The sequence below is a fragment of the Leuresthes tenuis genome, unplaced genomic scaffold (assembly GCF_036924035.1).
Source record: "Leuresthes tenuis unplaced genomic scaffold, fLeuTen1.0.hap1 SCAF_2, whole genome shotgun sequence".
In the NCBI taxonomy this organism is placed as follows: Eukaryota; Metazoa; Chordata; class Actinopteri; order Atheriniformes; family Atherinopsidae; genus Leuresthes; species Leuresthes tenuis.
The window spans coordinates 17495174-17508525 of NW_027325356.1; the positions used below are offsets into that span (position 1 = coordinate 17495174).

General features: G+C 42.6%; 1 protein-coding gene across 2 annotated transcripts in view; it reads left to right on the forward strand.

The window, feature by feature from the left end:
• Positions 1-9422, forward strand: part of hipk3b (homeodomain interacting protein kinase 3b) — a 37715-nt gene extending 28293 nt beyond the window's left edge. For both annotated transcript variants that reach the window (XM_072380428.1, XM_072380429.1), the window contains exons 8-16: positions 239-362; positions 717-838; positions 944-1068; positions 1352-1519; positions 1634-1957; positions 2051-2197; positions 2500-2750; positions 3988-4118; positions 4899-9422. In XM_072380428.1, coding sequence (XP_072236529.1) covers positions 239-362; positions 717-838; positions 944-1068; positions 1352-1519; positions 1634-1957; positions 2051-2197; positions 2500-2750; positions 3988-4118; positions 4899-5369 — 1863 coding nt within the window. In that variant the 3' untranslated portion in view covers positions 5370-9422. The remainder of the gene's footprint in view (positions 1-238; positions 363-716; positions 839-943; positions 1069-1351; positions 1520-1633; positions 1958-2050; positions 2198-2499; positions 2751-3987; positions 4119-4898) is intronic.
• Positions 9423-13352: the final 3930 nt, after the last annotated feature.

The window sequence follows — 13352 nt, forward strand, 5'->3', positions numbered from 1 at the left end:
CCGAACATGCATTTCAGCTGTGTGTTGTGTCAAGTTTCTTTTCACTGATAAGCAAGCACTATGCCTCTAGTTAACAATTCACCCACTGATGCTAGAACAAGGCTGGGTTCTGTTCGTCTGAAAAACAAACTCCTGTTCACAGAGATGTCGCCATCTACTGGCTCTATTATACTATTGTTGATTATTTTCAGTACAATGGAAAAGGTACGGTCATGACTCTTTTGCCTTCCTTCTTTAGGGGTTAGCCCCATCGGCACCCTCCGTAATGCACCCTGGGATACCACTGCAGGCAGGAAGTGGCCAGTTTGGATGCAACGAGTCATTTCAGCAGGCACTCATTCTGTGTCCCCCAACCATACAAGGTAGAACATGCACAATAAATCTTGAGATCACTTGTTTATGTTTATGTTTATGTTTATGTATTTAGCAGACGCTTTTATCCAAAGCGACTTACAAATGAAGATTTAACAAGCTATATAAAGCTAACAATAAACTACATAGAAGGAACCCACTAGTCTGACTATGTCAGAGGTGACAGAGTAGAGATAGGGTGTAGGCAGTGCACAAAGATAAAGTGCAGAGATAGAGGGGGTAGGGAAGTACAAGGTAAGTGCTAGGATAGCACTATTATTATCTATTGGATTGTCTATTATTCTTTCTTGTGACTACACTTAATATGTCTTATTCGTTTGCTGACCTGTCCTTTGACGTCGCAGGTATCCCTACCAACGCAGCTAAACCAGCTGGCTACTCTGTTCGTATGGAGGCTTCCGTACCTCTGGTCACTCAAGCGCCCTCAATCCAGCCCATACAAATTAGACCTGGAGTCATCACACAGGTAAGGAGGAAATAACAAAAAAAACACAAAGAGTCATTGATGAAAGCATCTGAAGGAAGTATCAGTGCACTGATGCGGCTGCTTTGCTTGTCTGCTCTCTAACAGGCCTGGTCGAGCCGTGCACAGCAGATCTTGGTGCCCACTTGGCAGCAGGTCACCTCTGTGCCCGCACCACCAACCACTTTGGCATCCGACACTGTGACAGGCTCACAGAGATTGGGTGACTGGGGGTGAGAAATGTTTCTGTCTGAGGAGATTAAATCTCCTGGATATATTATTTGTCTCCTTTTTTATATGTATTTATAGTTATGATATACAGTATAGTTCTGTATTTATTTTTGCTTTATTACCCTCAGGTGGTAAGCTGCAGGAATGGCTGCACTGTTCTAATACAGCATGCTTGCTCCCCTGAATGTTAATGATTCATGACTCATATATGACGGGAACTGTTCTGTCGAAAATGGTGCTAAAAGCTTTCGGCTTGATTTGCAGTGTTCGGTTTTCTTATTGCAGGAAAGTGCGTCCCCATGGTAACCATTACAGCTCCATGATTGCACACCCTCAGCCATTCTTAACCAACCAAATGACCATGTCCACCCACCAGCCAATCAACATAGGCATTGCACATGTGGTGTGGCCACAGCCAGCTGCCAACAAGAGAGCAAAGCCTTGTGTGAACAGGTACGGCACCTGGGCTTTCGCTTGAAGCCACAGAAACATCTGCGCACACGCTTTTCCAAATGAGATAGTCACTCTTTTTTAAATTTATTTATTCATTTTTTATACTCTCTGTAGGGGCAGCAACATCTCCCAAAACACGAACATCCAAAATTTAGTATGTCAGTCTCCAAAGATGGCCGATACAGCAAAGAATGTGGAGGAGGAGGAAGCCAGATGTCCAGTGGAAGGACACTCTGTGGGAGAGGAGCGAGCAGCAGTGCAGGTGGAGGAGGATGACGAGGAGAACTGCTGCAAAGTGGAGCCCGACTGCGAGGAGCTCTCCGTTTCGCAGGAGCAGCGGCAGGACATGGTGATCTCTGACCTGGCCAGCCCGACCGTTAGCGTCATCAGTATCAGCAGCGATGAGGAGGAGAATGCACAGAGACACTCCATGGCAGAGTGAGTGTTGACCACTGGGTTGGCTTTTCTGGTATTTTTATAAAACGCCTGGGAAAGTGACGTGCTCAGTTTAATTTCTGGCCCCGCTCACAGGTGTAAGGGTAGTGCGGATTGCGAGGCGTGCCAGAGCACCGTCAGTATGGAGAGAGTCTGTTCTCTCAGCAGTCCAGACAGCACGCTGAGCACCAGCTCCTCAGCCTCGGCCCAGTCCAGCGCCTCGCCCTGCAAACACCCCAACAGGTAAAGTGTGGGCAGTGGATTCAGACTTAAAAATCCTTAGAAACTCTGAAATGATAACTGTTGTGGCTTTTTTTTTTTTTTTACATAAATCAGCAGAAAAGGAGTCATTTACTGTCAGTATAGTAACAGATGTCTTGCTCTCTATGATGGAAATGGTATTCAATTACATTCTCGGTATTAAAAATGTCGCACTAAACCCTGCAGAAAGTGACTGCTGTGCTCCTACACTTGAAGTCAGTTTCTCGATATGTCAACTAAAGTGAAATGTTTAAGTTGGTTCTCGGTCGGTCTCCCTCTTGCAGCATGTCGGACGACGAACAGGAGAGCGGTTGTGACACGGTGGACAGCTCGCCCGCCTCGCACGCCTCTGGCCACAGCAGCAGCCCCTTCACGGGGCGGCACTACATCGCCGACAGCAACCAGAACTGCGGGCCTCGGGTTGCGTGCGTCGCCCCAGAGACCGAGCCCAGCAAGCCAACGGTCCGGACTGTTGTGGTGCCTCCGATGCGGGTGCAGAACAATAACAACAACCCCGGTGTCGGTGGAAACGCAGGTAAAACTGCACATAGAAGGTCCCGCACGACTAAACCATCTCGCATTTAAGTTTGACTTAGAAGCTGATCCAAAAATGTGCACCAAGTGTTAAACTATACTGGATTTGAATCATGTGTCTTCTCTGTTATACTCCTGGAAGTTACCAGTGAAGTATTCACTCCCTCCTAATCTAAAGCTCTCTCCTTCCAAATACTGTTGCTAATATCTGAAGTAGACTCAGACGACTAACAAGTGCACAGTTGTGTCATGTTAGCTCAAAGGTCAAGTCACCACTGCTGCTGTCTGCTCCACAGGTCACATGGCCTGGGATTATGCTGTGTTAGTAGACCACAGAGGTTCTCACAGGTGATTATGGGTAACCTGCCCTGATGTATCTGCTCTGATCTCTGGAGTGGATATTTGCTTGCTTTCAACACTTCTTACGCTGGTTCCAGACTGACTCTGAGAGCCGCAGCATCTGTGTGGACGTGTACTTCTTAAAGCGGCATAACACATGCGTAATTTTCATGTAACGTTTAATGTCCTGAATGAAATGGTCATACCGAGAAACGGTAGTAATGACCGGGCTTTCTCAAACACATAAACGTTTGGAGAGTATTTCTTTCAGGTGTTAAAAAGGAGGTTACGCATGATGTATGGTGGGCTTTATAACAGCTGTGGTCAGTGGGACACTGGGCAACAGCGTTAAATTAAGAGCTGCCTTTTTTTTTTTTATAAATCTTTGCAAAGTGAAGAGTTCAACTGTTAATCCTCAGAGAAAGCCATACAGACTCATACGGCCTTTCATGTCAAAAGCCTCACCCTCCCCGAACCTTCAAACCCTCACAACCAAAGTCCAACATAAAAGGGCAGAGCTTTCTATTCTGGTGGTACCATCTTTATTTATAGCTGATGGTCTGACCCCCGCTGTAAGCTCTATGAAAAAAGCTTAGTTACAAGCCCCTCCCCGAACCCCAAAACATATCTATTTATAAACCCTCTAGATCAAAGGACAGATGCCACTGTTTTAAGGTTTGGAAGTGATCCAACACAGCTGAAATCTTTTGATAAGCCTACAAAGCCTCCTGCCACAAATGTTTCCATTTCTCCTGTTGTAGCAGGATACAATCTTTAGTTTTTGGCTTGCTTGTTATTTCCATTTTGACATTGACAGCGAGACATCCGGTTTTCTGCATTGACATAAAGTCCTCCCTGTGCGTTTCCCTTTGTAACGTGCCCTCGTCTCTCAATCTTAGAGTCTTTGTGCCAGTCCAAAGGGCGATGCATTCCTGGGCGACAGCATCACCACTCCACTCCGCTGCTCAACAGGCCGCAGAAAATCCCCCCTGCATTCCAGCCCCAGCAGCAGCCTATTGGCTTTGGGCAGGTGAGTACTTTCAGTAATGCACAAAAAGCAGGTCAACATGAAGGCCTTTTTTTAACAATTTAAGGTGTTTTTTTTTTTTGGCTGCGGAGAAAAGTCGGACTCCATCCGTCAAGTATAATGAACAGTATTTGTGAATTTTAGGGGAAGTCATTAAGGTTCAGTGAGCTTAGCAATATCGCAGAAATCTCATAATCTTGATAGAAAAGACCAAACTTGGAGGTATTCAAGTAATGCAAGGCAGAAGTCACTTTTAGGGGTTTTTTTCCCACTTTTTTCATTTTCACATTTTCTAGCATTGCAGTGAGAGGTTTTTCACACTTTTTTTCATCTATTTTGTTTGAGGAGTGAATCTGCTTGGAAGCTGGCAAATTTGAATAGTCTGACTACTTGAGGTGGTGATGACTACACTTGGTAAATCTAGGTGATAAAGGGCTTATTTAAATTGCAAATTCTTCCTTTTTGTGGCTGAGCAGCAGCCATGATCGCTCCTCATATTGGAAGTGGAACTTAATCCACCCCAGCGGCTTACAGTTCTAACAGCTGAGCGCCGAGTTTCTCACACTCGGTGTAACTTTCTTACTGTATTCTTGGCGTCTTATTGCATAGCGTGGAATGCACCGCTATATTGGTACAAAAGCAGATGACGACGCAGTCTGAGCGTTAAAAGATGTGAGATTAAAAACTCAGAGACAGCAGCATCTAGTGGCCGATAAAGGCGTAACGCCGTGTTTATGGAAATGGTGAATTGGATTTTTAGGATATCGTTCTTCTCTCCTTCAGGTGCAGCATTTCACTTCCCACCACCAGGAATGGAACAGCAACTTTGCCCATCGGCGACCACAGGCCTATATCCCTCCAACCATGCATGGGCACACATTCACACTTTCCCACAGCAGCCCAAACCACACAACGGGCCCCCACCCCCATCTTGGAGGCCACCCGCACTCCCAGCCCACCTTACTGTCATACCCTCCGTCTGGTCCTCTGGTTACAGCTGCGCCTGTGGCCCACCTCCTGGCTTCCCCTGGCGCCTCCCGTCCCGTCCTCCAGCCCACCTACAGCATCTCCCACCCAGCAGGCATCGTGCATCAAGTGGCTGTGGGCATCAACCCCCGGCTGCTGCCCTCGCCCACTTTGCACCCCCAGGGCCAATTCAAGCCCCTCTTTCCCCCGCACTCCTACATTGCTTCGCCCGCTTACGGCAGTTTCCCTCTCAGCCCTACCAAAATAAACCAGTACCCTTACATCTGAGCGTGGTCGCTCTGGTACCCTTCATACCACCCGAGGGCTAAGTGAGCGGGGCGGAATCTTTAAACCACAAAACAACATGGCTTTCCTTTCGGAAAACCATGGCACAACCACAGAGAAAGCAAGCTATTTTTTTGAATCATGTAGACTTGGGTGAAATTGAACTTCAAGCTTTAAAAAAAAAAAAAAAACCAGAAAAGAGAAAGAGTTCAAATGGCGGAGATGATTAGGCAAAAATTAAGAAGGAAATAATGTATGAATGATTGAATGAATGAGTAGTTAAACTCACACTTAATGTGTTTTGCACATTTGATATATCTTTGCATTGGATCTTCTACGAATACTCCTCAAGACAGGTAAATAATTGGGGTGTTGTTGAATAGTTAGACTTTGCACCCCCCCTGATCCCAGCTATTTTTCTATATTGCCTTCTTACATGTGCAAGACACATCCGTATTTGTAAAGCCATCCCAGTCTCTAGTTCTAGATCGACAGATGCACATGTTGTCCGCGGTGTACGTTGTACTGCGTTTGAAGTATTTGTACCTTTTTTCGGTGTCTTTCGGTGTTCGCAATGTCAAGTCAATTAATCCGATTTTTAAATAGGGTCGTTCCTCACGCTGCATGTGGTCTTGCATGAGCAAAAATGTAAACGGAAAGATGCATAGACGTTGCTCCTATTGTTTGTGTCACGAGACTCGCTGCATTGTATAACTGTCCCCCAGCCATAGTGCCTTACATATTTGAGGTTGTTAATGTTACTACTTATATATGACTATATACATGAATATTAATGTACTGGACTGCAGCACTTGAAATTCCAATCATCGATGCATCCTATGTGTGAGTGTATATGTATATATATCTATATATATATATACATATACATACATGTGTATATGTCCATGCATAGCCTGCATGGATACGATATATCGCGGATAGCGGTGCTTACTTTTTGGAGTCGGTGTATATTTCAGCGTGTAGTGAGTTACTTTTTCTGTTCTCTCAAGAAGAACAGCATGCTTTGCTGTTGCGAATGCCTGCTGTTTCCTTACAAATGTCTGTTTTCTTTCTTTCTTTCTTCTTCTTTTTTCATTCTCTCAGTTCCTGAGCGAACTAGTGTACAAAGTGCAAGTACTGAGTATTGCTTAATATTTGATAATCACTTTCTATTTAGTGAAAACCTTACTACTAACAGTATTTGTACTGTTCGAAACTGCAATACAATCTAAATAGTCGTCGGTTTTGGTTCTTTTCTTCTTTTTGTCCTCGTACTTTCATTTTTGGAGTGTTCTCACTTTGTTTTTAGACGTGTAGACGTGTGGTAGGCATGGCTTTGATTTAGGTAAGGAAAAAAAAATAAAAATAATGCAAATGAATTTGCGGTATGGAATCTTCTAAGCCTGAGCAAACCGTGCAGTATTTGATATACACACACACACATATATGGACATATATTATAGAGCTAGACTATTTAGTAAAGATGCTTGATAAGGTGTGAGTTAATTGTGTGCAATTCTCTCATTTATGCATGTGTGACAAAGTTAACTTTTCCCTTTACATTATACCATTTGTTAAAGGCTTAAGACTTATTGGTGTCGACTGCTTGTTTTATACATTCCGTCAGGGAGGCTACATACATGTATGTGTATATAAATATATACATATATATTTGTATGGGTGATGTGTGCATATGCTCTGTTAATTTTTGTTCATTTTACGAGTTATGTGCTCTTTCTTCTTTGTCTTTTATTTTCAAATGAAGTCGCTTGTCCAGCACCAAAGACTGTAATGCATTTCTTTGATTTCGGTAGCTGTTCTATTTGCATCGACCTCAGTTATACCGTAGTTGTAGAATGTGGGGTTAGAATTAAAAAAAAAAAAAAACGAACAAAAAAAAAAAAGAAGAAAAGAAAAGTTATATTTGGAGATAAAAAAAAACACGCCGATGCTTCGTCTAGCTTATTGGGCAATTTAACGAGTCGTATCATTTCTTTCTTGAATGTATCATAGATAAGCTGCTATATGATGATTGCCACTTCGATAGCTGTGAAATTAGGTGATTTTTTTTTTCTTTTTTTTTTTTCCTCTCCTGAGTTTAAACCTAGCGTTTTTGTATAGGTCCCTAATTATCTGAAATAGAAGTGGGTTTGATTTTTTTTTTTTTTTCCTGTTTTTTGCGTTCATATTTGGAGTGTCACTGTAACTACTGTATTGCTGATGATGAACATTAGTTGCATTTGTCGTTTCTCGGGGTGCGTGTCTTTTTTTTGCATCAGTATTTTATCCTTATTAATAACCTTTCGGGCTCGTCACTGCATATAAATGATGTATCGATGTAACTTAATTTGTTTTGTATGGTTTTTTTTTTTGTTTTTTTTTCATATTGATGTTTTGTACACATCTGGAGCTGTAGCTTGCAGGATGGATTTAACTTTCTCATTGTACGTATACCGTGTACTACCAGTACTCTTTTTGTGAGGTACAGGAGCACTGTGAGTTGCCAGAAGAGAGAAAAAGAAAAGAAAAGGACAAGAAAAGAAAAATCATCATCGTGTCCATTGGAAAGCGTCTGTAATGTTTCCACCAGTCACACACGCAACACACTCGCCACTAAGCACTTATACAGGTAGTGAGGCTTGGGAGGGGAGGGGGGGGGTTGGATGATTGGACGGCGCAACATAAATTTAGCCCAAATCTTTTTTCTTTTCCAAAAACCCAACGTGTTCTGCTGTCAAAAGGATTCGAAGTATTTATTGCAACCATTTTTATCTGTTCAACGTTATGAATGGTTAGGATATCGGTCAAAGGTTTGATATCCTAAACTGCCTTGTGTTCAGATCGCTCTCCCCTTTATGAGTGTCTCGCATCGAAACGACGTTTTGTCAGTGCAAAGAAAATGGCCGTTGTCATGTGTCCTTTTATTGGAATTGAGAACAGTGTAAGCAGCACTGTGTATGTGCCTTGAGTTTCGAAAAAAAAGCGAGAATTCGTGACTCCTCGCCCCATTATTCGAGGTGGAAGGCGAAGAAAGAAAGAAAAAAAAAATCAAAGTAACAGTCTGTGACCGTGTAGACCGTCTTTGTAACGGCTGAGGAGGAAGAGAAGGGGGGGGGTTAAATTCAAAATGGGACGTCATTGCGGTGTTATTCCAGAGAATTTGACTCCTGAGCAGCTTTTGGTGGAACTTCTTGTTTCGAACAGCCACCACCAAAAGCCTCTCTGTAATTACACACCAAGAAAACACACACACACACACACACACACACGTAGACTTTGAATGACAGGACACGCTCTGAACTTTGATAGTCACTCTGGCTGGACAGCAGATGCAATACTTTACATTGTGCGGTCATTGTACCACCAAGTGTTCTTAGATAATCTCCCATGTTTTACATAACCTTGCATGCACACGCGACATCGCTCCACTGTGTCTTCTATCGTGCAAGTCGTGGCAGAGCTGATCGGAGCACGGTTGACAAACACTGGCCTTTCGAACACCCAAGCAGCCACGTTTTACCTCCAGGAATAGTCGGTCTTCAGTCTGTCCTCTGGATGAAAACGGCTCCGTTTCGGAGATGATTTTAATGTCTCTGTCGGTCACTAGTGCAATACTCCACATTATGACACAGACGCTGATATGGTCGTATGTTTTTTTGTTTTTTTTTTAAGAGCTTTTTTTTTTTTTTTCTTCCCCTGTCTTGGCTGTATGCTATACCAGTCATATTCAAATGCCACAACGGGGGAAAGAAAGCTTTTGATGACGAGGCATGAATTTGGCAGATTAGTGCTTGAAACGGTTGCCCAGTTAATCCGCATGTGAAATGTAATCTGTGTTTTGACTCCCTCAAAGGTATTCACCAGCAAAGCGCCTGCATTAACTCTCCCGTACTTGTTAAGGAGAAGAGAAAAGAAAAAAGAAAAGAAAAATGGATGCAAGAGGAGAGAAATCTTTAAACTGTTTATGATTTTCCACCTGACTGACACCTTTGTTTATGGGTAACTTGTTTAAAAAGGATCCGTGTAACATTCACCAGATAAAGCAGTCATTTGTAAGAGTTGCAGTTATTAAAGTCACGACTTTCATATCGAAAGATAATCCTCTGCTGTGGTATTATCCTTCTAGAGCTCTTAATTCAGGGTCTGTATTATTCTAAATGTGCTACTGTGTAATTGTTTGGTTTGGTTTGTTTCGCTCGAGCCGTTTTTTTTTCAGTCTCCTGGTCATCTCTGTCAATTTCAGAGTTAATTCACACTGCAAGTTATGGAATCATCTGTTTAGATCGCGCATCAATTAGACCGATTATGGAATCTGAACTGTTACTGTTTTTAATAACTGTAGATTTTTTTTGTGGCTTTTTGTTTTTATGTTTTTGTTTCATTTGCTTTTTTTTTTTTGCTTTTTTCTGTTATTTTCAAATTTTGTGCTACACTAGTTTGCCATGTAGCAATTGCACTGTGCAATATTTACAGTATGAGGACTGGGAAAACTAACTCTATGGATGTGATGTCTCTTACAGTTTGCGATAGTGTTTCCTCTCTAGTTCTCAGTGATTTAGGTGTGACCAAGCCTTCTCTACTTTGTCACATTAAGCGGGTTTTCCAGGTGACTCTTTTGGTGAGTGTCAAAATAAGACTTTATGGTGTATTATTGTTAAGATTCACTTTGAATTAAAAAAAAAAAGAAAAAAAAATCTATTGATGCAGCTCCTCCTGACTCAGACTGTTATTCCATCGTTTGGTCAATCAGTTTTAGCGCATCGTATTGCAGGAAATTGCTGAATGTCTGCTAGATAGATAGCATCTTCACATTTATTCATAGTACTGGGCTTTCAGTCATTTCTTTGTGGGGCAGAACTATTGTAAGACTCAAGAAGGATTTTGTCCAGAAGTTGAGGGGTTTGCTAATATAAACACAAGGTAAAAATGACACGTGTAGAATCAAAAATGCACACCGTACTTGGTGGAATGTTTATTTGCACCTTGATCAGATGCTTTTGGCAACTATCTGTAACTTTCTAGCAGAGTTGTGCTTCGATATTGGAGCGCTCTTATATTGGCAGCATTTGAAAAGTCGTTCCAAAAACTTACTGTTAGCTTTCTTCGACGCCACAGCCGGCTTCGACGTGTGGTTGAAGTTATCGTCCTCTTGGTGCACAAAGTCGTGCCCAAGTTTGAAGACGGTTGAGGTTATTTTAAAGAACAACCTGTCACTCATCTGGCAGTAGGCAGCCCCAGACCATGAAGCTGCCGCCACCATGCTTGGCAGTTGTTCAGGGTGAATGCCTCACCTGTGCTCCTCTAAGCGTAGATGTAGGTTGTTGTGGGCAGTCGACATCTCATCTGACCATAACCCCATCTGGCTTTTTCTTTGCGTGCTTGACTGCAACCTTCAGTTGAACTCCAAGCTTTATTCAGACGTGCATGAGTGCAGATGGGGAAACCGGCCGCCCAGCCACATCCAGTTCATCGCTGACATTTCTGCAATAGTTCATGAGCTGCTCCAAGAGAAAGTCCTGATCTGTTTTGAATGTCTAATGGTCTCCTGATCAGCACCTCATTATTTGGGCTTGGGTCAAGCTCGTGCCATCTGTTAGACAAACTGGTTTTTGTTTTGGCTCAAAGAAACGTCCTTCTGTAGTCCATTATGATCGCTAAAAAGAAGTTAAGAAGACTTGGCGGGCGATTTGACCATGTGGAATATTCCGCTGCACTGAAGTAAGAATTTAAAGAGGGTGCTGATTTCATAAAACTCACAAAGAATTGAGTTTTTGATGTTTTGGGTTGGAAAACGTGCAAAACAGACGACTGTAAGTGGTAAGTCCTGAGATGCCGGAAGCAAAAATGGTTCGATAAGTTTGCACGACAGAGCATTTGACGACATTATCAAAATATTAGAGAGAATCAGCTGCATCTTTTCTTCTCACATGAGGAATGTGGATAAGAGAAACTAAAATCTGAACATGAACAACTTTGTAAGAACTGTACGGATGGCTTCTGCGGAGGAGAATAAGTGGACCTGGATCAGTAGTAAGGCCGAGCACCTTTTTGCAAAACAACTCCACACCATTTTAAAAAAAAAAAAATCAACGAAAACTATTTAGTGCTAGTAAAGTTATCATAGACATAATTTGGTGGCAAAGCTGAATCCGTTGAAGGCCTAATCTTTAAGGAGCAAAGACGAGCAGAGGATCTCCAGAAAATCTTTGGGAAAATGATGATCCCTGTAACTGGCCATGTCCTTCACCCAGTGGCAGCCGGGATAGGCTCCAGCCCCCACCCCCTGCAACCCTGAACTGGATGAATTAATAATAAATGAAAAACAAACATTTTTCCTGAAAGAAAGCTGGGATGGGAGTTTGATATGTCTCCCTCTACAGTGCATAATATCATTAAAGAAAACAAGAAATCTGGAGTTATTTCAGTCAGTAAAGGCCTGAGCTTTACTCCAGTGATCTCCTTTCCCTGAGACGATCCTACAAAATCAGAAAATGTCATTGATCCACTGCTGGCACACGGGCAACAGATTACTGTGGGGAAACATTTGTTGAGAACTGGCTTGGAGGCATCTGAGATGGACCATCGGAGCAATTCATATTCTAGATCTTCTTGGGGAGGAATGGTACCGTGCGGGCTGCACCTAGACAAAAAGGACCAGCCAGACTGCTCTGAGCAACAAGTCAAAAACCAGGCTCTGCGGTGATATGTGGGATTGTATCGGAGCTCATGGATGTCAGCATTAAAAATGAAGTGTACACAGATTTGAGAGCACCGTATTCTACCACCAGCGCTACACACACACACACACACACACACAGAGCTTTTTCTGATTTGGGAGTTGTATAACAAGGAGTATATCCTCATTGCTAAAGAATTATTTTAATACTAAGTAGAAAATTAAATGTGTAAATACAGTACCTCGTTTGACTGAGGTGTTTGATAACATACTTATCATGTAAATCAGGGGACCTGAAACTCTTATCAGCAATCCGTAACTCCAGTTTCGTTTGTGGCTCTGGGCTGACATCCTGTGGAGATGAAGAGGTACAACAACCACTTCTCTCCCCACTCAAGTTAAAGATCCAGGTAATGACTGCAGTAGTGATTGTTAAAAGGGCTCCATACTGTCACATGTCGTTTCAAATTTTAATCCACAATGTGAGTGAGGCTATAACAGGGACTTAAAATGGGGGGAAAAAAACACTTTTGGGTGCTTAAGAGAGCGCATGTTTCAGTGTCTAAAGTCATCGTCAACCTAAAAACAAACAACAACAAAAGGAAAATAAATCAAATAAAAATGTGACGTTCAATGAGTCCTTTAGAACAGAACAGAGAACATTTCATTAGTCTACAAGCTTATCCAACCCACTCCCTCTGTGTCTCCACCTTGTTTTAACTTCAGGTTATGCTGCGTCCCCTTTACTTACTTCAGAAGTAGGAACTTTTCCTCTTGGTTTTTGCCTTGTTATTAATATACACTACTATTAGCAACCATATCCAAAAACCTTGGTGAAATATTCTCCACGTAAACAGTCATGTTAGCTGCTAACGCTGGGTCAAAGCTGCCAGTCAGATCTTTCTCTGTCAGTTTAGTGTATGGTAAGTACTGTCAGGATTATTTTTTGATGTGATCCAAGGGTTTTTGAGTACATTCAACCTCAAAAGAGGCAGACCCGGGGAAGAGAGGGGCATGCTATGCCTCTAAAATGATACCGGAATAGAGGTGTGAAATAATGGTTGAAAAATGAGCTGCTGTACTGTGTCTTTGTGTCACAGACATTTCCTGCAGACCATAGCAAACTGTCAGCTCGTGATAAAAAGGGCATAATATTTCTCCTTTAAAAGGTAATCCGCAAGCGGCTCTGTGTGATCTCCCATACAGCCAGCAGAGGGCGCCCTTCGAGATGCTCAGATTGGACTTTCTCCACACATTTAACACGGATATGTGCACAGTTCGAACAGGTTAGAGGGTGATTTTAGATGATC